Here is a 25453-nt window from a genome sequence, read left to right on the forward strand (position 1 = left end):
CTAATTCAACTGACAGGGATGGATCCCAGCTCTGACATCATTCCAACGGGCACAGGGGAAGTCCTATGTCTAATTCAACTGACAGGGATGGAATGGATCCCAGCTCTGACATCATTCCAACGGGCACAGGGAAGTCCTATGTCTAATTCAACTGACAGGGATGGAATGGATCCCAGCTCTGACATCATTCCAACGGGCACAGGGGAAGTCCTATGTCCAATTCAACTGACAGGGATGGATCCCAGCTCTGACATCATTCCAACGGGCACAGGGGAAGTCCTATGTCTAATTCAACTGACAGGGATGGATCCCAGCTCTGACATCATTCCAACGGGCACAGGGGAAGTCCTATGTCTAATTCAACTGACAGGGATGGAATGGATCCCAGCTCTGACATCATTCCAACGGACACAGGGGAAGTCCTATGTCTAATTCAACTGACAGGGATGGATCCCAGCTCTGACATCATTCCAACGGGCACAGGGGAAGTCCTATGTCTAATTCAACTGTCAGGGATGGATCCCAGCTCTGACATCATTTCAACGGGCACAGGGGAAGTCCTATGTCCAATTCAACTGACAGGGATGGATCCCAGCTCTGACATCATTCCAACGGGCACAGGGGAAGTCCTATGTCCAATTCAACTGACAGGGATGGATCCCAGCTCTGACATCATTCCAACGGGCACAGGGGAAGTCCTATGTCTAATTCAACTGACAGGGATGGATCCCAGCTCTGACATCATTCCAACGGGCACAGGGGAAGTCCTATGTCTAATTCAACTGACAGGGATGGATCCCAGCTCTGACATCATTCCAACGGGCACAGGGGAAGTCCTATGTCTAATTCAACTGTCAGGGATGGATCCCAGCTCTGACATCATTCCAACGGCCACAGGGGAAGTCATATGTCCAATTCAACTGACAGGGATGGATCCCAGCTCTGACATCATTCCAACGGGCACAGGGGAAGTCCTATGTCTAATTCAACTGACAGGGATGGATCCCAGCTCTGACATCATTCCAACGGGCACAGGGGAAGTCCTATGTCTAATTCAACTGACAGGAATGGAATGGATCCCAGCTCTGACATCATTCCAACGGGCACAGGGGAAGTCCTATGTCTAATTCAACTGACAGGGATGGATCCCAGCTCTGACATCATTCCAACGGGCACAGGGAAGTCCTATGTCTAATTCAGCTGACAGGAATGGATCCCAGCTCTGACATCATTCCAACGGGCACAGGGGAAGTCCTATGTCTAATTCAACTGACAGGGATGGAATGGATCCCAGCTCTGACATCATACCAACGGGCACAGGGGAAGGCCTATGTCTAATTCAACTGACAGGGATGGAATGGATCCCAGCTCTGACATCATTCCAACGGGCACAGGGGAAGTCCTATGTCTAATTCAACTGACAGGGATGGAATGGATCCCAGCTCTGACATCATTCCAACGGGCACAGGGGAAGTACTATGTCTAATTCAACTGACAGGGATGGATCCCAGCTCTGACATCATTCCAACGGGCACAGGGGAAGTCCTATGTCTAATTCAACTGACAGGGATGGATCCCAGCTCTGACATCATTCCAACAGGCACAGGGGAAGTCCTATGTCTAATTCAACTGACAGGGATGGATCCCAGCTCTGACATCATTCCAACGGGCACAGGGGAAGTCCTATGTCTAATTCAACTGACAGGGATGGATCCCAGCTCTGACATCATTCCAACGGGCACAGGGGAAGTCCTATGTCTAATTCAACTGACAGGGATGGATCCCAGCTCTGACATCATTCCAACGGGCACAGGGGAAGTACTATGTCTAATTCAACTGACAGGGATGGATCCCAGCTCTGACATCATTCCAACGGGCACAGGGGAAGTCCTATGTCCAATTCAACTGACAGGGATGGATCCCAGCTCTGACATCATTCCAACGGGCACAGGGGAAGTCCTATGTCCAATTCAACTGACAGGGATGGATCCCAGCTCTGACATCATTCCAACGGGCACAGGGGAAGTCCTATGTCTAATTCAACTGACAGGGATGGATCCCAGCTCTGACATCATTCCAACGGGCACAGGGGAAGTCCTATGTCTAATTCAACTGACAGGGATGGATCCCAGCTCTGACATCATTCCAACGGGCACAGGGGAAGTACTATGTCTAATTCAACTGACAGGGATGGATCCCAGCTCTGACATCATTCCAACGGGCACAGGGGAAGTACTATGTCTAATTCAACTGACAGGGATGGATCCCAGCTCTGACATCATTCCAACGGGCACAGGGGAAGTCCTATGTCCAATTCAACTGTCAGGGATGGATCCCAGCTCTGACATCATTCCAACGGGCACAGGGGAAGTACTATGTCTAATTCAACTGACAGGGATGGATCCCAGCTCTGACATCATTCCAACGGGCACAGGGGAAGTCCTATGTCTAATTCAACTGACAGGGATGGATCCCAGCTCTGACATCATTCCAACGGGCACAGGGGAAGTCCTATGTCCAATTCAACTGACAGGGATGGATCCCAGCTCTGACATCATTCCAACGGGCACAGGGGAAGTCCTATGTCTAATTCAACTGACAGGGATGGATCCCAGCTCTGACATCATTCCAACGGGCACAGGGAAGTCCTATGTCCAATTCAACTGACAGGGATGGATCCCAGCTCTGACATCATTCCAACGGGCACAGGGGAAGTCCTATGTCCAATTCAACTGACAGGGATGGATCCCAGCTCTGACATCATTCCAACGGGCACAGGGGAAGTCCTATGTCTAATTCAACTGACAGGGATGGATCCCAGCTCTGACATCATTCCAACGGGCACAGGGGAAGTCCTATGTCCAATTCAACTGACAGGGATGGATCCCAGCTCTGACATCATTCCAACGGGCACAGGGGAAGTCCTATGTCCAATTCAACTGACAGGGATGGATCCCAGCTCTGACATCATTCCAACGGGCACAGGGGAAGTCCTATGTCCAATTCAACTGACAGGGATGGATTCCAGCTCTGACATCATTCCAACGGGCACAGGGGAAGTCCTATGTCCAATTCAACTGACAGGGATGGATCCCAGCTCTGACATCATTCCAACGGGCACAGGGGAAGTCCTATGTCTAATTCAACTGACAGGGATGGATCCCAGCTCTGACATCATTCCAACGGGCACAGGGGAAGTCCTGATAGATTGTTTGTTTTGTCACCCTCTCCTTGTGGGGAGGAAAATGCAACCTTTGTGAAAGCACATGGCTATGCATGCCAGGGCTCAACAGGGCATCAGAGTAACACAATCTTTACCCCTGGCTCCAAGTGGCAGTTCTCCACTGAGTTCCTGTGTGTTTCCAGTGAGGGTCTGACATTGACTAATGTAGTGATCAAGAGGACAGAACTAACCTTTTCACAAGTAACTTTTACATCCATTCACAGCCATTCCTCATTTAACTTCCTGCTCTTGATGGTTATTATTTCTGTTCTTCACTGAGTCTGTGGGCCTGGAGTCTGGGTCCGTTCTCTGATACCTGGCGGTGCTCAGGAGAATTAGATGGTTATTCTTTCTGTTCTTCACTGAGTCTGTCTGTGAGCCTGGAGTCTGGGTCCGTTCTCTGGTACCTGGCGGTGTTCAGGAGAATTAGATGGTTATTCTTTCTGTTCTTCACCGAGTCTGTCTGTGGGCCTGGAGTCTGGGTCCGTTCTCTGATACCTGGCGGTGCTCAGGAGAATTAGATGCAGCTGTAGGATCTTTACCACCATCAGTCACTTCATTTCTGCAGTCTGACTGTGGGCCTGGAGTCTGGGTCCATTCTCTGATACCTGGCGGTGCTCAGGAGAATTAGATGCAGCTGTAGGATCTTTACCACCATCAGTCACTTCATTTCTGCAGTCTGTCTGCTTGGTGCTTTCCTCTTGTTTTCTTTTCCTCTCTTCCTACCATGTCCAAACAGCAACACTTTGGAGACATTATCTGCAGACCAGCGTCTCCTTTGTAAAGTGTTATTATAAAACCCCCAAGTCATAACACTGGGGGAGGAAAGATCATCTGTCAGATGACTTCTGTACTAGTGTTTGCGTGAGGTTCAACCTTCAAACTGACTGTTTGCTCCCTGTTCCAATACTTGTATTGTTGTGCAGTAAGTTCACACACGTGGGACCAACTATTTCACTAAATCTGACTGGTTCTACATTTACAATGCTTTTATGACATCATTATTATAACTTTTCTCCCTAATTTTAATCTTGTCTCTTTACTGCAACTCCCCAACGGGCTCGAGAGAGAGAGAGGTGCAGACAGAAACATGACCCACCAAACTGCCATCCTTAACATCTCCACTGACACGGACCTAAACATACTGGAGGTGTTTTACTGTCTGTCTGCCCAATGATAATCTCTCCAGACAATTCCACTCATTCCCCAAGCTGGTCTCCATTCCATCCACTAGAGGACTAACCATCTACATAACAATGCATTTAGGCTCTTAGTTCAGCCAGTCCTCTACATATTCTGTTCTACCAGTTAATGGAGGGTGAGATTTAACCAGTCCTCTACATATTCTGTTCTACCAGTTAATGGAGGGTGAGATTTAACCAGTCCTCTACATATTCTGTTCTACCAGTTAATGGAGGGTGAGATTTAACCAGTCCTCTACATATTCTGTTCTACCAGTTAATGGAGGGTGAGATTTAACCAGTCCTCTACATATTCTGTTCTACCAGTTAATGGAGGGTGAGATTTAACCAGTCCTCTACATATTCTGTTCTACCAGTTAATGGAGGGTGAGATTTAACCAGTCCTCTACATATTCTGTTCTACCAGTTAATGGAGGGTGAGATTTAACCAGTCCTCTACATATTCTGTTCTACCAGTTAATGGAGGGTGAGATTTAACCAGTCCTCTACATATTCTGTTCTACCAGTTAATGGAGGGTGAGATTTAACCAGTCCTCTACATATGCTGTTATACCAGTTAATGGAGGGTGAGATTTATCCAGTCCTCTACATATTCTGTTCGACCAGTTAATGAAGGGTGAGATTTAACCAGTCCTCTACATATTCTGTTCTACCAGTTAATGGAGGGTGAGATTTAACCAGTCCTCTACATATTCTGTTCTACCAGTTAATGAAGGGTGAGATTTAACCAGTCCTCTACATATTCTGTTCTACCAGTTAATGAAGGGTGAGATTTAACCAGTCCTCTACATATTCTGTTCTACCAGTTAATGGAGGGTGAGATTTAACCAGTCCTCTACATATTCTGTTCTACCAGTTAATGAAGGGTGAGATTTAACCAGTCCTCTACATATTCTGTTATACCAGTTAATGGAGGGTGAGATTTAACCAGTCCTCTACATATTCTGTTCTACCAGTTAATGGAGGGTGAGATTTAACCAGTCCTCTACATATTCTGTTCTACCAGTTAATGGAGGGTGAGATTTAACCAGTCCTCTACATATGCTGTTCTACCAGTTAATGGAGGGTGAGATTTAACCAGTCCTCTACATATTCTGTTCTACCAGTTAATGGAGGGTGTGATTTAACCAGTCCTCTACATATTCTGTTATACCAGTTAATGGAGGGTAAGATTTAAACAGTTTAAAATTGGGAATAGGGTCCCGTGTGGCTCAGTTGGTAGAGCATGGTGCTTTTAATGTCATGGTTGTGGGTTTGATTCCCATGTGGGACCAGTATGAAAAAGTATGCACTCATTACTATAAGTTGCTTTGGATAAGAGCATCTACTAAAATGTACATTTGGTATTCCATTTAACTCATATGCTGCAGAGCCCTGAGGCTGCTTTCACTACTTGTTGATTCTCGTCAGGTGGCTTCTATCCTACATAGCTCTATTCAGGTGGCTTCTATCCTACGTAGCTCTATTCAGGTGCCTTCTGTCCTACGTAGCTCTATTCAGGTGCCTTCTGTCCTACGTAGCTCTATTCAGGTGGCTTCTATCCTACATAGCTCTATTCAGGTGCCTTCTGTCCTACGTAGCTCTATTCAGGTGCATTCTGTCCTATGTAGCTCTATTCAGGTGCATTCTGTCCTATGTAGCTCTATTCAGGTGCCTTCTGTCCTACATGGCTCTATTCAGGTGCCTTCTGTCCTATGTAGCTCTATTCAGGTGCATTCTGTCCTATGTAGCTCTATTCAGGTGCCTTCTGTCCTACATGGCTCTATTCAGGTGCCTTCTGTCCTATGTAGCTCTATTCAGGTGACTTCTATCCTACGTAGCTCTATTCAGGTGACTTCGATCCTACGTAGCTCTATTCAGGTGGCTTCTATCCTACGTAGCTCTATTCAGGTGACTTCGATCCTACGTAGCTCTATTCAGGTGGCTTCTATCCTACGTAGCTCTATTCAGGTGACTTCGATCCTACGTAGCTCTATTCAGGTGACTTCTATCCTACGTAGCTCTATTCAGGTGACTTCTATCCTACGTAGCTCTATTCAGGTGACTTCTATCCTACGTAGCTCTCCGAGGCACATAATCTGGTGTGCAAAAGGTAAGGTATCGATATCTAACGGCTGAAGTTTAAATAGAGAGGGAGTACAAAACTCTACCCTGGATGAGAATAAAGAAAGCTAAGCACTAGTATGTACTTGACTAGAGGCTACGTACAGTTGGAAAACAATACATTTTATTGTACATTGTTTTGTTTCTGGTCAGATCAATTAAATATGATAATTAATGTTCTCATAAAATTTTAACAAATCTCCCTCCAATACTTGGTGAAAGAACACGCTTGATCAGGGACTTTCCCCCACATGGCTTTATTGCTGCGATTAATCAACAGGATGATCTGAAAGCCTTAGGGTATAACAGGAGACCTAGCCCTCTACTAACTAATACGTCAGGAGGCTTCTTCACCTCCTAGCTTCCCTATTACACAACATGGAAATGGAATGTGTTACCCAGAAGTACACAGTGTGTCTGTACAAAATTGCAACTTATTCCCTATATAGTCCACTACTGTGCCATATAGGGAATAGGATGCAATTTGGGAATCAACCTGTCTGTGAGTCAGAATGTGAGTGGGACGCCTTTGTTTTCACAATCTCTCCCTCTGGTTGACTGACAAATCCTGACATCACAGTTGGTGCTGACATGCTCTAACTGGAGTAAAAGCTTCCAGCTGCTCTCCTCTCGCTAGGTCGACTCCAAATACCTTTCCCCTGACTAGCTAGGGAGATAAGCTTCCAGCTGCTCTCCTCTCGCTAGGTCGACTCCAGATACCTTTCCCCTGACTAGCTAGGGAGATAAGCTTCCAGCTGCTCTCCTCTCGCTAGGTCGACTCCAGATACCTTTCCCCTGACTAGCTAGGGAGATAAGCTTCCAGCTGCTCTCCTCTCGCTAGGTCGACTCCAGATACCTTTCCCCTGACTAGCTAGGGAGATAAGCTTCCAGCTGCTCTCCTCTCGCTAGGTCGACTCCAGATACCTTTCCCCTGACTAGCTAGGGAGATAAGCTTCCAGCTGCTCTCCTCTCGCTAGGTCGACTCCAGATACCTTTCCCCTGACTAGCTAGGGAGATAAGCTTCCAGCTGCTCTCCTCTCGCTAGGTCGACTCCAGATACCTTTCCCCTGACTAGCTAGGGAGATAAGCTTCCAGCTGCTCTCCTCTCGCTAGGTCGACTCCAGATACCTTTCCCCTGACTAGCTAGGGAGATAAGCTTCCAGCTGCTCTCCTCTCGCTAGGTCGACTCCAGATACCTTTCCCCTGACTAGCTAGGGAGATAAGCTTCCAGCTGCTCTCGTATGAATGTAGCTCCATTATCATGTATAAACATTCCATTTGGGTTTAGTCATTTTAAAGTATATTGAGTTTGTTTTTATTTTTACCCAATCCATGTTTGACACCCCTGGTTTACGACTTTGTCACAATCTTATCTGCGTCCCAAATGGCACCCTATTCCCTATATAGTGCACTACATAGGGAATAGGGTGCTATTTTGGACAGACACTCTGGTAAAAATGTTTAGCTGAATTAGCGGTAGGTGTATTACTCACACTGACCATAAACAGTCGTCTCTATAGATCAACATCATATACATAAGAACGGTTCTGAAATGTCTGGCTGATGTTCAGTCAACATGGAGATTAGTTCTTCCAAGTCTTTGGTTTCCTTTGAAGAATAAGCCAGATAAATGCTAGTGCTTTCATGACTGCTTTCATGGGGTCCTGGTCTGGTCTGGAGCTGCCAAGATGTAGTAATAACCAGAAGAGAAGAGTAGAGGAAGAGAGGATTAGAGGAAGAGACGAAGAGAGGATTAGAGGAGGAGAGGAAGAGAGGAAGAGAGGATTAGAGGAAGAGAGGAAGAGAGGAAGAGAGGATTAGAGGGGGAGAGGAAGAGAGGATTAGAGGGGGAGAGGATTAGAGGAGGAGAGGAAGAGAGGATTAGAGGGGGAGAGGAAGAGAGGATTAGAGGAGGACAGGATTAGAGGAGGAGAGGAAGAGAGGATTAGAGGATTAGATGAGGAGAGGAGGAGAGGATTAGAGGAGGGCAGGATTAGAGGATTAGAGGAGGAGAGGAAGAGAGGATTAGAGGAGGAGAGGAAGAGAGGAAGAGAGGATTAGAGGAAGAGAGGAAGAGAGGAGGAGAGGAAGACAGGATTAGAAGAGGAGAGGAGGAGAGGAAGAGAGGAGGAGAGGATTAGAGGAGGAGAGGATTAGAAGAGGAGAGGAGAGGATTAGAGGAGGAGAGGATTAGAGGAGGAGAGGAGGAGAGGATGAGAGGATGAGAGGAGGAGAGGAGGAGAGGATAAGAGGAGAGGATTAGAGGAAGAGGAGGAAAAGAGGATTAGAAGAGGAGAGGATTAGAGGAGGAGAGGAAGAGAGGATTAGAAGAGAGGAGGAGAGGAAGAGAGGAGGAGAGGATTAGAGGAGGAGAGGATTAGAAGAGGAGAGGAGGAGAGGATGAGAGGAGGATAGGAGGAGAGGATAAGAGGAGAGGATTAGAGGAAGAGGAGGAAAAGAGGATTAGAAGAGGAGAGGATTATAGGAGGAGAGGAAGAGAGGATTAGAAGAGAGGAGGAGAGGATTAGAGGAGGAGAGGAAGAGAGGAAGAGAGGATTAGAAGAGAGGAGGAGAGCATTAGAGGAGGAGAGGATTAGAGGAGGAGAGGAAGAGAGGAGGAGAGGATTAGAGGAGGAGAGGAAGAGAGGAGGAGAGGAAGAGAGGATTAGAGGAGAGGAAGAGAGGATTAGAGGAGGAAGAGAACGAGAAGAGTAGAGGAAGAGAGGAGGAGAGGAAGAGAGGAGGAGAGGAAGAGAGGAGGAGAGGAAGAGAGGAGGAGAGGAAGAGCTGTATGGGAGGTTATGTTACTCTCTGAAGGGAACAAACACTGGTCTACGAGGCTGATACCACAGGATGTTCTCCACATGAGAAGAACATTATAGTGGAGAGAGACAGCAAGACGCCACCAGACAACAACGACGTCTTGATATATTGAATGTGTAATGGCTAGAGAAAATTCCACTGATGCGTGTTTTGAAGTTGTCATAGAAATAAGACCTATTTTGATAGAAATTAAAAAGCACAATTTGTTGTTTCACTTATCTCACCTACACACAATGACATCAAATTCAATGAGAGTAATACTGACATTTCTGCTACCCTGTGTGGACCAATAAAATACTGCCAGAGACATGTTGAGTGACCTCCCTAGTATTAAGACGTCAAACTGAAGCCACAGCGTTCAGTATCATTTCCCCTGGGTCACAGTCTTCACTATAAGATGGTGATCTGGTAAAGGTGTTTGCTGTGTCTGCATGCAGGGAGTGGTGTTCCATAGAGGAATGGGAGTCCCATCACAGCTGGCTATCCTCTCCTATCTAGAACAGATCCATCAGTGGGCTCAACGTTAGGAGCCCACTGTAGGGCTCTCCCAGCACGACGCCTCAAACATTCCCCACACTCATTAAAAAGTCCCATTTGATGTCTGGCGGTTATGTGACTTGAAGAGAAAAAGAGGAGAGAGAAAGAGAGAAGTCTGGTACCAATGCAAACCAGGGTTGGCCCAGCTGGGGACACTGAACAAAGTAAAGATGTTAACACATACGGTATACAGACAACTAAATAAATACATCTGTCTCCATCTCCTACATGGATTGATGGATGAAAATTAATTAATTGCCCCCTGACATCTATAATAGTCTGATCTGGTGAGAGGAGAGACATCTATAATAGTCTGGTCTGGTGAGAGGAGAGACATCTATAATAGTCTGGTCTGGTGAGAGGAGAGACATCTATAATAGTCTGGTCTGGTGAGAGGAGAGACATCTATAATAGTCTGGTCTGGTGAGAGGAGAGACATCTATAATAGTCTGGTCTGGTGAGAGGAGAGACATCTATAATAGTCTGGTCTGGTGAGAGGAGAGGAGAGACATCTATAATAGTCTGGTCTGGTGAGAGGAGAGACATCTATAATAGTCTGGTCTGGTGAGAGGAGAGACATCTATAATAGTCTGGTCTGGTGAGAGGAGAGACATCTATAATAGTCTGGTGAGAGGAGAGACATCTATAATAGTCTGGTCTGGTGAGAGGAGAGACATCTATAATAGTCTGGTCTGGTGAGAGGAGAGACATCTATAATAGTCTGGTGAGAGGAGAGACATCTATAATAGTCTGGTCTGGTGAGAGGAGAGACATCTATAATAGTCTGGTGAGAGAAGAGACATCTATAATAGTCTGGTCTGGTGAGAGGAGAGACATCTATAATAGTCTGGTCTGGTGAGAGGAGAGACATCTATAATAGTCTGGTCTGGTGAGAGGAGAGACATCTATAATATTCTGATCTGGTGAGAGGAGAGACATCTATAATAGTCTGGTCTGGTGAGAGGAGAGACATCTATAATAGTCTGGTCTGGTGAGTGGAGAGACATCTATAATAGTCTGGTCTGGTGAGAGGAGAGACATCTATAATAGTCTGGTCTGGTGAGAGGAGAGACATCTATAATAGTCTGGTCTGGTGAGAGGAGAGACATCTATAATAGTCTGGTCTGGTGAGAGGAGAGACATCTATAATAGTCTGGTCTGGTGAGAGGAGATACATCTATAATAGTCTGGTGAGAGAAGAGACATCTATAATAGTCTGGTCTGGTGAGAGGAGAGACATCTATAATAGTCTGGTGAGAGGAGAGACATCTATAATAGTCTGGCCTGGTGAGAGGAGAGACATCTATAATAGTCTGGTGAGAGGAGAGACATCTATAATAGTCTGGTGAGAGGAGAGACATCTATAATAGTCTGGTCTGGTGAGAGGAGAGACATCTATAATAGTCTGGTGAGAGGAGAGACATCTATAATAGTCTGGTCTGGTGAGAGGAGAGACATCTATAATAGTCTGGTCTGGTGAGAGGAGAGACATCTATAATAGTCTGGTCTGGTGAGAGGAGAGACATCTATAATATTCTGGTCTGATGAGAGGAGAGACATCTATAATAGTCTGGTCTGGTGAGAGGAGAGACATCTATAATAGTCTGGTCTGGTGAGAGGAGAGACATCTATAATAGTCTGGTCTGGTGAGAGGAGAGACATCTATAATAGTCTGGTCTGGTGAGAGGAGATACATCTATAATAGTCTGGTGAGAGAAGAGACATCTATAATAGTCTGGTCTGGTGAGAGGAGAGACATCTATAATAGTCTGGTGAGAGGAGAGACATCTATAATAGTCTGGCCTGGTGAGAGGAGAGACATCTATAATAGTCTGGTGAGAGGAGAGACATCTATAATAGTCTGGTGAGAGGAGAGACATCTATAATAGTCTGGTCTGGTGAGAGGAGAGACATCTATAATAGTCTGGTCTGGTGAGAGGAGAGACATCTATAATAGTCTGGTCTGGTGAGAGGAGAGACATCTATAATAGTCTGGTCTGGTGAGAGGAGAGACATCTATAATAGTCTGGTGAGAGAAGAGACATCTATAATAGTCTGGTCTGGTGAGAGGAGAGACATCTATAATAGTCTGGTGAGAGGAGAGACATCTATAATAGTCTGGAGAGAGGAGAGACATCTATAATAGTCTGGTGTGAGGAGAGACATCTATAATAGTCTGGTGAGAGGAGAGACATCTATAATAGTCTGGTGAGAGGAGAGACATCTATAATAGTCTGGTGAGAGGAGAGACATCTATAATAGTCTAGTCTGGTGAGAGGAGAGACATCTATAATAGTCTAGTCTGGTGAGAGGAGAGACATCTATAATAGTCTGGTGAGAGGAGAGACATCTATAATAGTCTGGTGAGAGGAGAGACATCTATAATAGTCTGGTCTGGTGAGAGGAGAGACATCTATAATAGTCTGGCCTGGTGAGAGGAGAGACATCTATAATAGTCTGGCCTGGTGAGAGGAGAGACATCTATAATAGTCTGGTCTGGTGAGAGGAGAGCCATCTATAATAGTCTGGTCTGGTGAGAGGAGAGACATCTATAATAGTCTGGTCTGGTGAGAGGAGAGACATCTATAATAGTCTGGTCTGGTGAGAGGAGAGACATCTATAATAGTCTGGTCTGGTGAGAGGAGAGACATCTATAATAGTCTGGTCTGGTGAGAGGAGAGACATCTATAATAGTCTGGTCTGGTGAGAGGAGAGACATCTATAATAGTCTGGTCTGGTGAGAAGAGAGACATCTATAATAGTCTGGTGAGAGGAGAGACATCTATAATAGTCTGGTCTGGTGAGAGGAGAGACATCTATAATAGTATGGTCTGGTGAGAGGAGAGACATCTATAATAGTCTGGTCTGGTGAGAGGAGAGACATCTATAATAGTCTGGTCTGGTGAGAAGAGAGACATCTATAATAGTCTGGTGAGAGGAGAGACATCTATAATAGTCTGGTCTGGTGAGAGGAGAGACATCTATAATAGTCTGGTCTGGTGAGAGGAGAGACATCTATAATAGTCTGGTCTGGTGAGAGGAGAGACATCTATAATAGTCTGGTCTGGTGAGAGGAGAGACATCTATAATAGTCTGGCCTGGTGAGAGGAGAGGAGAGACATCTATAATAGTCTGGTTGCCCCACAAATCACCCTGATAAGTAAATCAGGCAATTTAACTAAATGAATTAGGCCCTAATCTATGGATTTCACATGACTGGGAATACAGATATGCATTTGTTGGTCAGATAAAAAAATTCAAGTGGATCAGAAAACCAGTCAGTATTTGGTGTGACCACCATTTACCTCATGCAGCGCAACATCTCCTTTACATAGAGTTGATCAGGCTGTTGATTGTGGCCTGTGGAATGTTGTCCCACTCCTCTTCAATGTCTGTGTGGAGTTGGTGAATACTGGAACACGCTGTCTCTCGTACACGTCGATCCAGAGAATCCCAAATATGTCCAATGGGTGACATGTCTGGTGAGTATGCAGGCCATGGAAGAACTAGGACATTTTGTGCTTCCAGGAATTGTGTACAGATCCTTGCGAGATGGGGCCGTGCATTATCCTGCTGGAACGTGATGGCGGAGGATGAATTATACGACAATGGGCCTCAGGATCTCGTCTCAGGATCTCTGTGGATTCAAATTGCCATCGATAAAATGCATTTAAGTTAGTTGTCCATAGCTTATGCCTGCCCATACCATATCCCCACCTCCACCATGAGGCACTCTGTTCACAAGACGCCATATACACCATCTTCCCGTACAGTTGAAACCACTTCTCCAGCGTGCCAGTGGCCATCAAAGGTGAGCATTTGCCCACTGAAGTCAGTTACTATTTATTTTCTTACCTCTCTTGTCCTACCTCATTTGCACATGCTGGATATAGTTGTTTCTACTGTATTATTGATTGTATGTTTGTTTATTCCATGTGTAACTCTGTGTTGTTGTATGTGTTGAACTACTTTGCTTTATCTTGGCCAGGTCGCGGTTGCAAATGAGTACTTGTTCTCAACTAGCCTACCTGGTTAAATAAATGTGAAATAAAAATAAATAAAATAAAAATGACTCCGAACTGCAGTCAGGTCAAGACCGTGAGGGGGAACGAGCCTACAGATGAGCTTCCCTGAGACGGTTTCTGACAGTTTCTGCAGAAATTCTTAGTTTGTGCAAACACAGTTTCATCAGCTGTCCGGGTTTTTTTATTTTACCTTTATTTTACTAGTCAAGTCAGTTAAGAACAAATTCTTATTTTCAATGACTGCCTAGGAACAGTGGGTTAACTGCCTGTTCAGGGGCAGAACGACAGATTTGTACCTTGTCAGCTCGGGGATTCGAACTTGCAACCTTTCGGTTACTAGTCCAACGCTCTAACCACTAGGCTACCCTGCCGCCCCATCAGCTGTCCGGGTGGCTGGTCTCAGACGATCCCGCAGGTGAAGAAGCCAGGTGTGGAGGGTCCTGGGTTGACGTGGTTACATGTGGTCTGCGGTTGTGAGGCCGGTTGGACATTCTGCCAAATTCTCTAAGACGACAAGAGGCACCTTATGGTAGAGAAATAAAGATGGCATTCTCTGGCAACAACTCTGGTGGACATTCCTACAGTCAGCATGCCAATTGCACGATCCCTCAAAACTTGAGACATCTGTGACATTGTGTTGTGACACAAAACAGCACATTTTAGAGTGGCCTTTTATTGTCCCCAGCACAAGGTGCACCTGTGTAATTATCATGCAGTTTAATCAGCTTCTTGATATGCCACACCTGTCAGGTGGATGGATTTTTTTGGCAAAGGAGAAATGTTCACGAAAAGGGTTGTAAACAAATTTGTGCACAAATATGAGATAAGCTTTGTGTGTATAGTACAATTCAGGGATCTTTCATTTCAGCTCATGAAACATGGGACCAAGACTTCACATGTTTATATTTTTGTTCAGTATAGAAAAGCCTGGTCTGGTGAGAAGAGGGAAGTCATAAAGCTATCACCTTGTAAACCAGGTTTATCCTGTCGGTCACCAGGCCAGTCTGGCACCAGACCCCCATCACTTCCTGTGTCGAAACTTCCCAAGCTCGGAAAAACTAAGTGCCCGACCAGCACACAAATGTTGAATTTCAGAATTGGTCAAAATTAGGTTAAGGTTAGGTTAAAGGTCAAGTTTTAGATTTGGTCTAATTGGGCTGTTTGCCAGAAAAGTCCCCCTTAGTCTCTTCCATCTATGAATCAAGAGTCAAAATACACGTGCACCTTGGACTAATTAATGCACAGCTTTATTGGTAGATTAGACATAATGACAGTCACCATGAAACATGCAGTACATACGTGTCCATTATAAAAGACATTGACTGGAAATAATATGCCAGAAATACTTCATTCCATTGTGTACATTGTGTACATTGTATACACACTATTAATTCTTCTTTAGCCACTTAACCAGAGTGGGGTATAATTTCACAGAGAGGTTACTGCAGGAAGCCCTTCTGGAGGACAAACAACAGTAAAGCATTTTTATGGCACCATATTCCCTATAGTGCATTCTTCTCCCAAAACTATACAGGGGATAGGGTGCCGTTTGGGATGCAGGACAGTCCTAGTGGACTACCTGGGCAGCATCTCCTCCAGGTCAGCCACTACGTAGGCCACCACCGCCCACAGGGCCGAACACAGGTTCATTTCTATGGGGCTCTGAACAGACATGGTGTCCCCGTTGGTGTGGTGGAACCAGAAGTATCTACTGTCTGCAACGTGCAGGCTGGCTCCTGGAGGACAGACACAACAAAACCAGTAAGGAGTCACTTACATCAATGTATTAACTATGGTTGGTTGGTTTGTTTGTGTGTCTCTGAGTCCTTGAACGTACCATTATGACTGATTAAATGTGCAGTGCATACTGTATTCTAACTTCTAAAGAGACAATGAGATTCTAATCAAATCACATTCTCAGAATGATCACTGTTGACAAAGCTCAACCCAGAGTTAATTACAAACCCGTTATGTTATGCTTTCCCATTTCTTTTGCAAGTAAACGTAAGTAGGAGCAGGGGGAACCAGAGCAGTATAAGTGCATCTGGTAGCAGTTAGTGTTTAGCTTGGCAATCAGGTTCCTGTACAGTTTCCACTTGGAAACAGCACGATGCAGTGGCCCTTCCTGACACTAACATTCCCAAGGTACTGCTAGGAAGAAAACTAATGTTCTGTTAAACATCTCGCTTTGCATCTTGTATTCTACCTGACAGAGAGACTGTTAAACATCTAGCTTTCTGTCTTGTATTCTACCTGATAGAGACTGTTAAACATCTAGCTTTCTGTCTTGTATTCTACCTGACAGAGAGACTAATGTCCTGTTAAACATCTAGCTTTCTGTCTTGTATTCTACCTGATAGAGAGACAGTTAAACATCTAGCTTTCTGTCTTGTATTCGTCCTAAGAGACTAATGTCCTGTTAAACATCTAGCTTTCTGTCTTGTATTCTACCTGATAGAGAGACAGTTAAACATCTAGCTTTCTGTCTTGTATTCGTCCTAAGAGACTAATGTCCTGTTAAACATCTAGCTTTCTGTCTTGTATTCTTCCTGACAGAGAGACTGTTAAACATCTAGCTTTCTGTCTTGTATTCTACCTGATAGAGAGAGACTAATGTCCTGTTAAACATCTAGCTTTCTGTCTTGTATTCTTCCTGACAGAGAGACTAATGTCCTGTTAAACATCTAGCTTTCTGTCTTGTATTCTTACTGATAGAGACTGTTAAATATCTAGCTTTCTGTTTTGTATTCTACCTGACAGAGAGAGACTAATGTCCTGTTAAACATCTAGCTTTCTGTCCTGTATTCTACCTGATAGAGAGACTGTTAAACATCTAGCTTTCTGTCTTGTATTCTACCTGATAGAGAGAGACTAATGTCCTGTTAAACATCTAGCTTTCTGTCTTGTATTCTACCTGATAGAGAGACAGTTAAACATCTAGCTTTCTGTCTTGTATTCTACCTGATAGAGAGAGACTAATGTCCTGTTAAACATCTAGCTTTCTGTCCTGTATTCTACCTGAGAGAGACTGTTAAACATCTAGCTTTCTGTCCTGTATTCTACCTGAGAGAGACTGTTAAACATCTAGCTTTCTGTTTTGTATTCTTCCTGATAGAGAGAGACTAATGTCCTGTTAAACATCTAGCTTTCTGTCTTGTATTCTACCTGATATAGAGACTGTTAAACATCTAGCTTTCTGTTTTGTATTCTACCTGACAGAGAGAGACTAATGTCCTGTTAAACATCTAGCTTTCTGTCCTGTATTCTACCTGAGAGAGACTGTTAAACATCTAGCTTTCTGTCCTGTATTCTACCTGAGAGAGACTGTTAAACATCTAGCTTTCTGTCCTGTATTCTACCTGATAGAGAGAGACTAATGTCCTGTTAAACATCTAGCTTTCTGTCTTGTATTCTTCCTGATAGAGAGAGACTAATGTCCTGTTAAACATCTAGCTTTCTGTCTTGTATTCTACCTGATATAGAGACTGTTAAACATCTAGCTTTCTGTTTTGTATTCTACCTGACAGAGAGAGACTAATGTCCTGTTAAACATCTAGCTTTCTGTCCTGTATTCTACCTGAGAGAGACTGTTAAACATCTAGCTTTCTGTCCTGTATTCTACCTGAGAGAGACTGTTAAACATCTAGCTTTCTGTCCTGTATTCTACCTGAGAGAGACTGTTAAACATCTAGCTTTCTGTTTTGTATTCTTCCTGATAGAGAGAGACTAATGTCCTGTTAAACATCTAGCTTTCTGTCTTGTATTCTACCTGATATAGAGACTGTTAAACATCTAGCTTTCTGTTTTGTATTCTACCTGACAGAGAGAGACTAATGTCCTGTTAAACATCTAGCTTTCTGTCCTGTATTCTTCCTGATAGAGAGACTGTTAAACATCTAGCTTTCTGTCTTGTATTCTTCCTGATGGAGAGACTGTTAAACATCTAGCTTTCTGTCTTGTATTCTACCTGATAGAGAGAGACTAATGTCCTGTTAAACATCTAGCTTTCTGTCTTGTATTCTACCTGATAGAGAGACTGTTAAACATCTAGCTTTCTGTCTTGTATTCTACCTGATAGAGAGAGACTAATGTCCTGTTAAACATCTAGCTTTCTGTCCTGTATTCTACCTGAGAGAGACTGTTAAACATCTAGCTTTCTGTCTTGTATTCTACCTGATAGAGAGACTGTTAAACATCTAGCTTTCTGTCTTGTATTCTACCTGATAGAGAGACTGTTAAACATCTAGCTTTCTGTCTTGTATTCTACCTGAGAGAGACTGTTAAACATCTAGCTTTCTGTCTTGTATTCTACCTGATAGAGAGAGACTAATGTCCTGTTAAACATCTAGCTTTCTGTCCTGTATTCTACCTGACAGAGAGACAGTTAAACATCTAGCTTTCTGTCCTGTATTCTACCTGAGAGAGACTGTTAAACATCTAGCTTTCTGTTTTGTATTCTACCTGAGAGAGACTGTTAAACATCTAGCTTTCTGTCTTGTATTCTACCTGATAGAGAGAGACTAATGTCCTGTTAAACATCTAGCTTTCTGTCTTGTATTCTACCTGACAGAGAGAGACTAATGTCCTGTTAAACATCTAGCTTTCTGTCTTGTATTCTACCTGATAGAGAGACTGTTAAACATCTAGCTTTCTGTCTTGTATTCTACCTGAGAGAGACTGTTAAACATCTAGCTTTCTGTCTTGTATTCTACCTGATAGAGAGAGACTAATGTCCTGTTAAACATCTAGCTTTCTGTCCTGTATTCTACCTGACAGAGAGACAGTTAAACATCTAGCTTTCTGTCCTGTATTCTACCTGAGAGAGACTGTTAAACATCTAGCTTTCTGTCCTGTATTCTTCCTGATAGAGAGAGACTAATGTCCTGTTAAACATCTAGCTTTCTGTCTTGTATTCTACCTGACAGAGAGAGACTAATGTCCTGTTAAACATCTAGCTTTCTGTCTTGTATTCTACCTGATAGAGAGAGACTAATGTCCTGTTAAACATCTAGCTTTCTGTCCTGTATTCTTCCTGATAGAGAGACTGTTAAACATCTAGCTTTCTGTCTTGTATTCTTCCTGACAGAGAGACTAATGTCCTGTTAAACATCTAGCTTTCTGTCTTGTATTCTACCTGATAGAGAGACTGTTAAACATCTAGCTTTCTGTCTTGTATTCTACCTGATAGAGAGAGACTAATGTCCTGTTAAACATCTAGCTTTCTGTCTTGTATTCTACCTGATATAGAGACTGTTAAACATCTAGCTTTCTGTCTTGTATTCTACCTGATATAGAGACTGTTAAACATCTAGCTTTCTGTCCTGTATTCTACCTGAGAGAGACTGTTAAACATCTAGCTTTCTGTTTTGTATTCTTCCTGATAGAGAGAGACTAATGTCCTGTTAAACATCTAGCTTTCTGTCTTGTATTCTACCTGATAGAGAGAGACTAATGTCCTGTTAAACATCTAGCTTTCTGTCTTGTATTCTTCCTGACAGAGAGAGACTAATGTCCTGTTAAACATCTAGCTTTCTGTCCTGTATTCTTCCTGATAGAGAGACTGTTAAACATCTAGCTTTCTGTCTTGTATTCTTCCTGACAGAGAGACTAATGTCCTGTTAAACATCTAGCTTTCTGTCTTGTATTCTTACTGATAGAGACTGTTAAACATCTAGCTTTCTGTCTTGTATTCTTCCTGATAGAGAGAGACTAATGTCCTGTTAAACATCTAGCTTTCTGTCTTGTATTCTACCTGATAGAGAGACTGTTAAACATCTAGCTTTCTGTCTTGTATTCTACCTGATAGAGAGAGACTAATGTCCTGTTAAACATCTAGCTTTCTGTCTTGTATTCTACCTGATATAGAGACTGTTAAACATCTAGCTTTCTGTCTTGTATTCTTCCTGACAGAGAGACTGTTAAATATCTAGCTTTCTGTCTTGTATTCTACCTGATAGAGAGAGACTAATGTCCTGTTAAACATCTAGCTTTCTGTCTTGTATTCTACCTGATAGAGAGACTGTTAAACATCTAGCTTTCTGTCTTGTATTCTACCTGACAGAGAGAGACTAATGTCCTGTTAAACATCTAGCTTTCTGTCTTGTATTCTACCTGATAGAGAGACTGTTAAACATCTAGCTTTCTGTCTTGTATTCTTCCTGACAGAGAGACTGTTAAACATCTAGCTTTCTGTCTTGTATTCTACCTGATAGAGAGAGACTAATGTCCTGTTAAACATCTAGCTTTCTGTCTTGTATTCTACCTGACAGAGAGAGACTAATGTCCTGTTAAACATCTAGCTTTCTGTCTTGTATTCTTCCTGACAGAGAGACTGTTAAACATCTAGCTTTCTGTCTTGTATTCTACCTGATAGAGAGAGACTAATGTCCTGTTAAACATCTAGCTTTCTGTCCTGTATTCTACCTGATAGAGAGACTGTTAAACATCTAGCTTTCTGTCTTGTATTCTACCTGATAGAGACTAATGTCCTGTTAAACATCTAGCTTTCTGTCTTGTATTCTACCTGATGGAGAGACTGTTAAACATCTAGCTTTCTGTCCTGTATTCTACCTGATAGAGAGACAGTTAAACATCTAGCTTTCTGTCTTGTATTCTACCTGATAGAGAGAGACTAATGTCCTGTTAAACATCTAGCTTTCTGTCCTGTATTCTACCTGAGAGAGACTGTTAAACATCTAGCTTTCTGTCCTGTATTCTACCTGATAGAGAGACAGTTAAACATCTAGCTTTCTGTCTTGTATTCTACCTGATAGAGAGAGACTAATGTCCTGTTAAACATCTAGCTTTCTGTCTTGTATTCTTCCTAACAGAGAGAGACTAATGTCCTGTTAAACATCTAGCTTTCTGTCCTGTATTCTACCTGATAGAGAGAGACTAATGTCCTGTTAAACATCTAGCTTTCTGTCCTGTATTCTTCCTGATAGAGAGACTGTTAAACATCTAGCTTTCTGTCTTGTATTCTTCCTGACAGAGAGACTAATGTCCTGTTAAACATCTAGCTTTCTGTCTTGTATTCTTACTGATAGAGACTGTTAAACATCTAGCTTTCTGTCTTGTATTCTTCCTGATAGAGAGAGACTAATGTCCTGTTAAACATCTAGCTTTCTGTCTTGTATTCTACCTGATAGAGAGACTGTTAAACATCTAGCTTTCTGTCTTGTATTCTACCTGATAGAGAGAGACTAATGTCCTGTTAAACATCTAGCTTTCTGTCTTGTATTCTACCTGATATAGAGACTGTTAAACATCTAGCTTTCTGTCTTGTATTCTTCCTGACAGAGAGACTGTTAAATATCTAGCTTTCTGTCTTGTATTCTACCTGATAGAGAGAGACTAATGTCCTGTTAAACATCTAGCTTTCTGTCTTGTATTCTACCTGATAGAGAGACTGTTAAACATCTAGCTTTCTGTCTTGTATTCTACCTGACAGAGAGAGACTAATGTCCTGTTAAACATCTAGCTTTCTGTCTTGTATTCTACCTGATAGAGAGACTGTTAAACATCTAGCTTTCTGTCTTGTATTCTTCCTGACAGAGAGACTGTTAAACATCTAGCTTTCTGTCTTGTATTCTACCTGATAGAGAGAGACTAATGTCCTGTTAAACATCTAGCTTTCTGTCTTGTATTCTACCTGACAGAGAGAGACTAATGTCCTGTTAAACATCTAGCTTTCTGTCTTGTATTCTTCCTGACAGAGAGACTGTTAAACATCTAGCTTTCTGTCTTGTATTCTACCTGATAGAGAGAGACTAATGTCCTGTTAAACATCTAGCTTTCTGTCCTGTATTCTACCTGATAGAGAGACTGTTAAACATCTAGCTTTCTGTCTTGTATTCTACCTGATAGAGACTAATGTCCTGTTAAACATCTAGCTTTCTGTCTTGTATTCTTCCTGACAGAGAGAGACTAATGTCCTGTTAAACATCTAGCTTTCTGTCCTGTATTCTACCTGATAGAGAGACTGTTAAACATCTAGCTTTCTGTCTTGTATTCTACCTGATAGAGACTAATGTCCTGTTAAACATCTAGCTTTCTGTCCTGTATTCTACCTGATAGAGAGAGACTAATGTCCTGTTAAACATCTAGCTTTCTGTCCTGTATTCTACCTGATGGAGAGACTGTTAAACATCTAGCTTTCTGTCCTGTATTCTACCTGATAGAGAGACAGTTAAACATCTAGCTTTCTGTCTTGTATTCTACCTGATAGAGAGAGACTAATGTCCTGTTAAACATCTAGCTTTCTGTCCTGTATTCTACCTGAGAGAGACTGTTAAACATCTAGCTTTCTGTTTTGTATTCTTCCTGATAGAGAGAGACTAATGTCCTGTTAAACATCTAGCTTTCTGTCCTGTATTCTACCTGATAGAGAGACTGTTAAACATCTAGCTTTCTGTCTTGTATTCTTCCTGATAGAGAGAGACTAATGTCCTGTTAAACATCTAGCTTTCTGTCTTGTATTCTACCTGACAGAGAGACTGTTAAACATCTAGCTTTCTGTTTTGTATTCTACCTGATAGAGAGAGACTAATGTCCTGTTAAACATCTAGCTTTCTGTCCTGTATTCTACCTGAGAGAGACTGTTAAACATCTAGCTTTCTGTCTTGTATTCTTCCTGATAGAGACTGTTACACATCTAGCTTTCTGTCTTGTATTCTTCCTGACAGAGAGAGACTAATGTCCTGTTAAACATCTAGCTTTCTGTCCTGTATTCTACCTGACAGAGACTGTTAAACATCTAGCTTTCTGTTTTGTATTCTTCCTGATAGAGAGAGACTAATGTCCTGTTAAACATCTAGCTTTCTGTCCTGTATTCTACCTGAGAGAGACTGTTAAACATCTAGCTTTCTGTTTTGTATTCTTCCTGATAGAGAGAGACTAATGTCCTGTTAAACATCTAGCTTTCTGTCTTGTATTCTACCTGATAGAGAGAGACTAATGTCCTGTTAAACATCTAGCTTTCTGTCTTGTATTCTACCTGACAAGGAGACAAGAATGTCCTGTTAAACATCTAGCTTTCTGTCCTGTATTCTACCTGACAGAGAGACTAATGTCCTGTTAAACATCTAGCTTTCTGTCTTGTATTCTACCTGACAGAGAGAGACTAATGTCCTGTTAAACATCTAGCTTTCTGTCTTGTATTCTTCCTGACAGAGAGACTGTTAAACATCTAGCTTTCTGTCTTGTATTCTACCTGATAGAGAGAGACTAATGTCCTGTTAAACATCTAGCTTTCTGTCCTGTATTCTACCTGATAGAGAGACTGTTAAACATCTAGCTTTCTGTCTTGTATTCTACCTGACAGAGAGAGACTAATGTCCTGTTAAACATCTAGCTTTCTGTCTTGTATTCTACCTGACAAGGAGACAAGAATGTCCTGTTAAACATCTAGCTTTCTGTCCTGTATTCTACCTGACAGAGAGACTAATGTCCTGTTAAACATCTAGCTTTCTGTCTTGTATTCTACCTGACAGAGAGAGACTAATGTCCTGTTAAACATCTAGCTTTCTGTCTTGTATTCTTCCTGACAGAGAGACTGTTAAACATCTAGCTTTCTGTCTTGTATTCTACCTGATAGAGAGAGACTAATGTCCTGTTAAACATCTAGCTTTCTGTCTTGTATTCTTCCTGACAGAGAGACTGTTAAACATCTAGCTTTCTGTCTTGTATTCTACCTGATAGAGAGAGACTAATGTCCTGTTAAACATCTAGCTTTCTGTCTTGTATTCTACCTGACAGAGAGAGACTAATGTCCTGTTAAACATCTAGCTTTCTGTCCTGTATTCTACCTGATAGAGAGACTGTTAAACATCTAGCTTTCTGTCTTGTATTCTACCTGATAGAGACTAATGTCCTGTTAAACATCTAGCTTTCTGTCTTGTATTCTACCTGATAGAGAGAGACTAATGTCCTGTTAAACATCTAGCTTTCTGTCCTGTATTCTACCTGATAGAGAGACTGTTAAACATATAGCTTTCTGTCTTGTATTCTACCTGATAGAGACTAATGTCCTGTTAAACATCTAGCTTTCTGTCTTGTATTCTACCTGACAGAGAGAGACTAATGTCCTGTTAAACATCTAGCTTTCTGTCTTGTATTCTTCCTGACAGAGAGACTGTTAAACATCTAGCTTTCTGTCTTGTATTCTACCTGATAGAGAGAGACTAATGTCCTGTTAAACATCTAGCTTTCTGTCTTGTATTCTTCCTGACAGAGAGACTGTTAAACATCTAGCTTTCTGTCTTGTATTCTACCTGATAGAGAGAGACTAATGTCCTGTTAAACATCTAGCTTTCTGTCTTGTATTCTACCTGACAGAGAGAGACTAATGTCCTGTTAAACATCTAGCTTTCTGTCTTGTATTCTTCCTGACAGAGAGACTGTTAAACATCTAGCTTTCTGTCTTGTATTCTACCTGATAGAGAGACTGTTAAACATCTAGCTTTCTGTCTTGTATTCTTCCTGACAGAGAGACTGTTAAACATCTAGCTTTCTGTCCTGTATTCTACCTGATAGAGAGACTGTTAAACATCTAGCTTTCTGTCTTGTATTCTACCTGATAGAGACTAATGTCCTGTTAAACATCTAGCTTTCTGTCCTGTATTCTTCCTGACAGAGAGACTAATGTCCTGTTAAACATCTAGCTTTCTGTCCTGTATTCTTCCTGACAGAGAGACTAATGTCCTGTTAAACATCTAGCTTTCTGTCTTGTATTCTACCTGATAGAGAGAGACTAATGTCCTGTTAAACATCTAGCTTTCTGTCTTGTATTCTACCTGATAGAGAGACTGTTAAACATCTAGCTTTCTGTCTTGTATTCTACCTGACAGAGAGAGACTAATGTCCTGTTAAACATCTAGCTTTCTGTCTTGTATTCTACCTGACAGAGAGAGACTAATGTCCTGTTAAACATCTAGCTTTCTGTCCTGTATTCTACCTGACAGAGAGAGACTAATGTCCTGTTAAACATCTAGCTTTCTGTCCTGTATTCTACCTGACAGAGAGAGACTAATGTCCTGTTAAACATCTAGCTTTCTGTCCTGTATTCTACCTGAGAGAGAGACTGTTAAACATCTAGCTTTCTGTCTTGTATTCTACCTGATAGAGAGACTGTTAAACATCTAGCTTTCTGTCTTGTATTCTACCTGACAGAGAGAGACTAATGTCCTGTTAAACATCTAGCTTTCTGTCTTGTATTCTACCTGACAGAGAGAGACTAATGTCCTGTTAAACATCTAGCTTTCTGTCCTGTATTCTACCTGACAGAGAGAGACTAATGTCCTGTTAAACATCTAGCTTTCTGTCCTGTATTCTACCTGACAGAGAGAGACTAATGTCCTGTTAAACATCTAGCTTTCTGTCCTGTATTCTACCTGAGAGAGACTGTTAAACATCTAGCTTTCTGTTTTGTATTCTTCCTGATAGAGAGAGACTAATGTCCTGTTAAACATCTACCTTTCTGTCCTGTATTCTTCCTGATAGAGAGACTGTTAAACATCTAGCTTTCTGTCTTGTATTCTTCC

The 25453-nt window shown here is 42.5% G+C and overlaps 1 protein-coding gene across 1 annotated transcript in view; it reads right to left on the minus strand.

Moving 5' to 3' along the window:
- Positions 1-15134: 15134 nt before the first annotated feature.
- LOC135520964 (carboxypeptidase Q-like) overlaps positions 15135-25453 on the minus strand; it is a 67408-nt gene continuing 57089 nt past the window's right edge. Inside the window, exon 8 of the mRNA XM_064946848.1 lies at positions 15135-15649. Coding sequence (XP_064802920.1) covers positions 15489-15649 — 161 coding nt within the window. The 3' untranslated portion in view covers positions 15135-15488. The remainder of the gene's footprint in view (positions 15650-25453) is intronic.

Source organism: Oncorhynchus masou, chromosome 29 (assembly GCF_036934945.1).
Source record: "Oncorhynchus masou masou isolate Uvic2021 chromosome 29, UVic_Omas_1.1, whole genome shotgun sequence".
In the NCBI taxonomy this organism is placed as follows: Eukaryota; Metazoa; Chordata; class Actinopteri; order Salmoniformes; family Salmonidae; genus Oncorhynchus; species Oncorhynchus masou.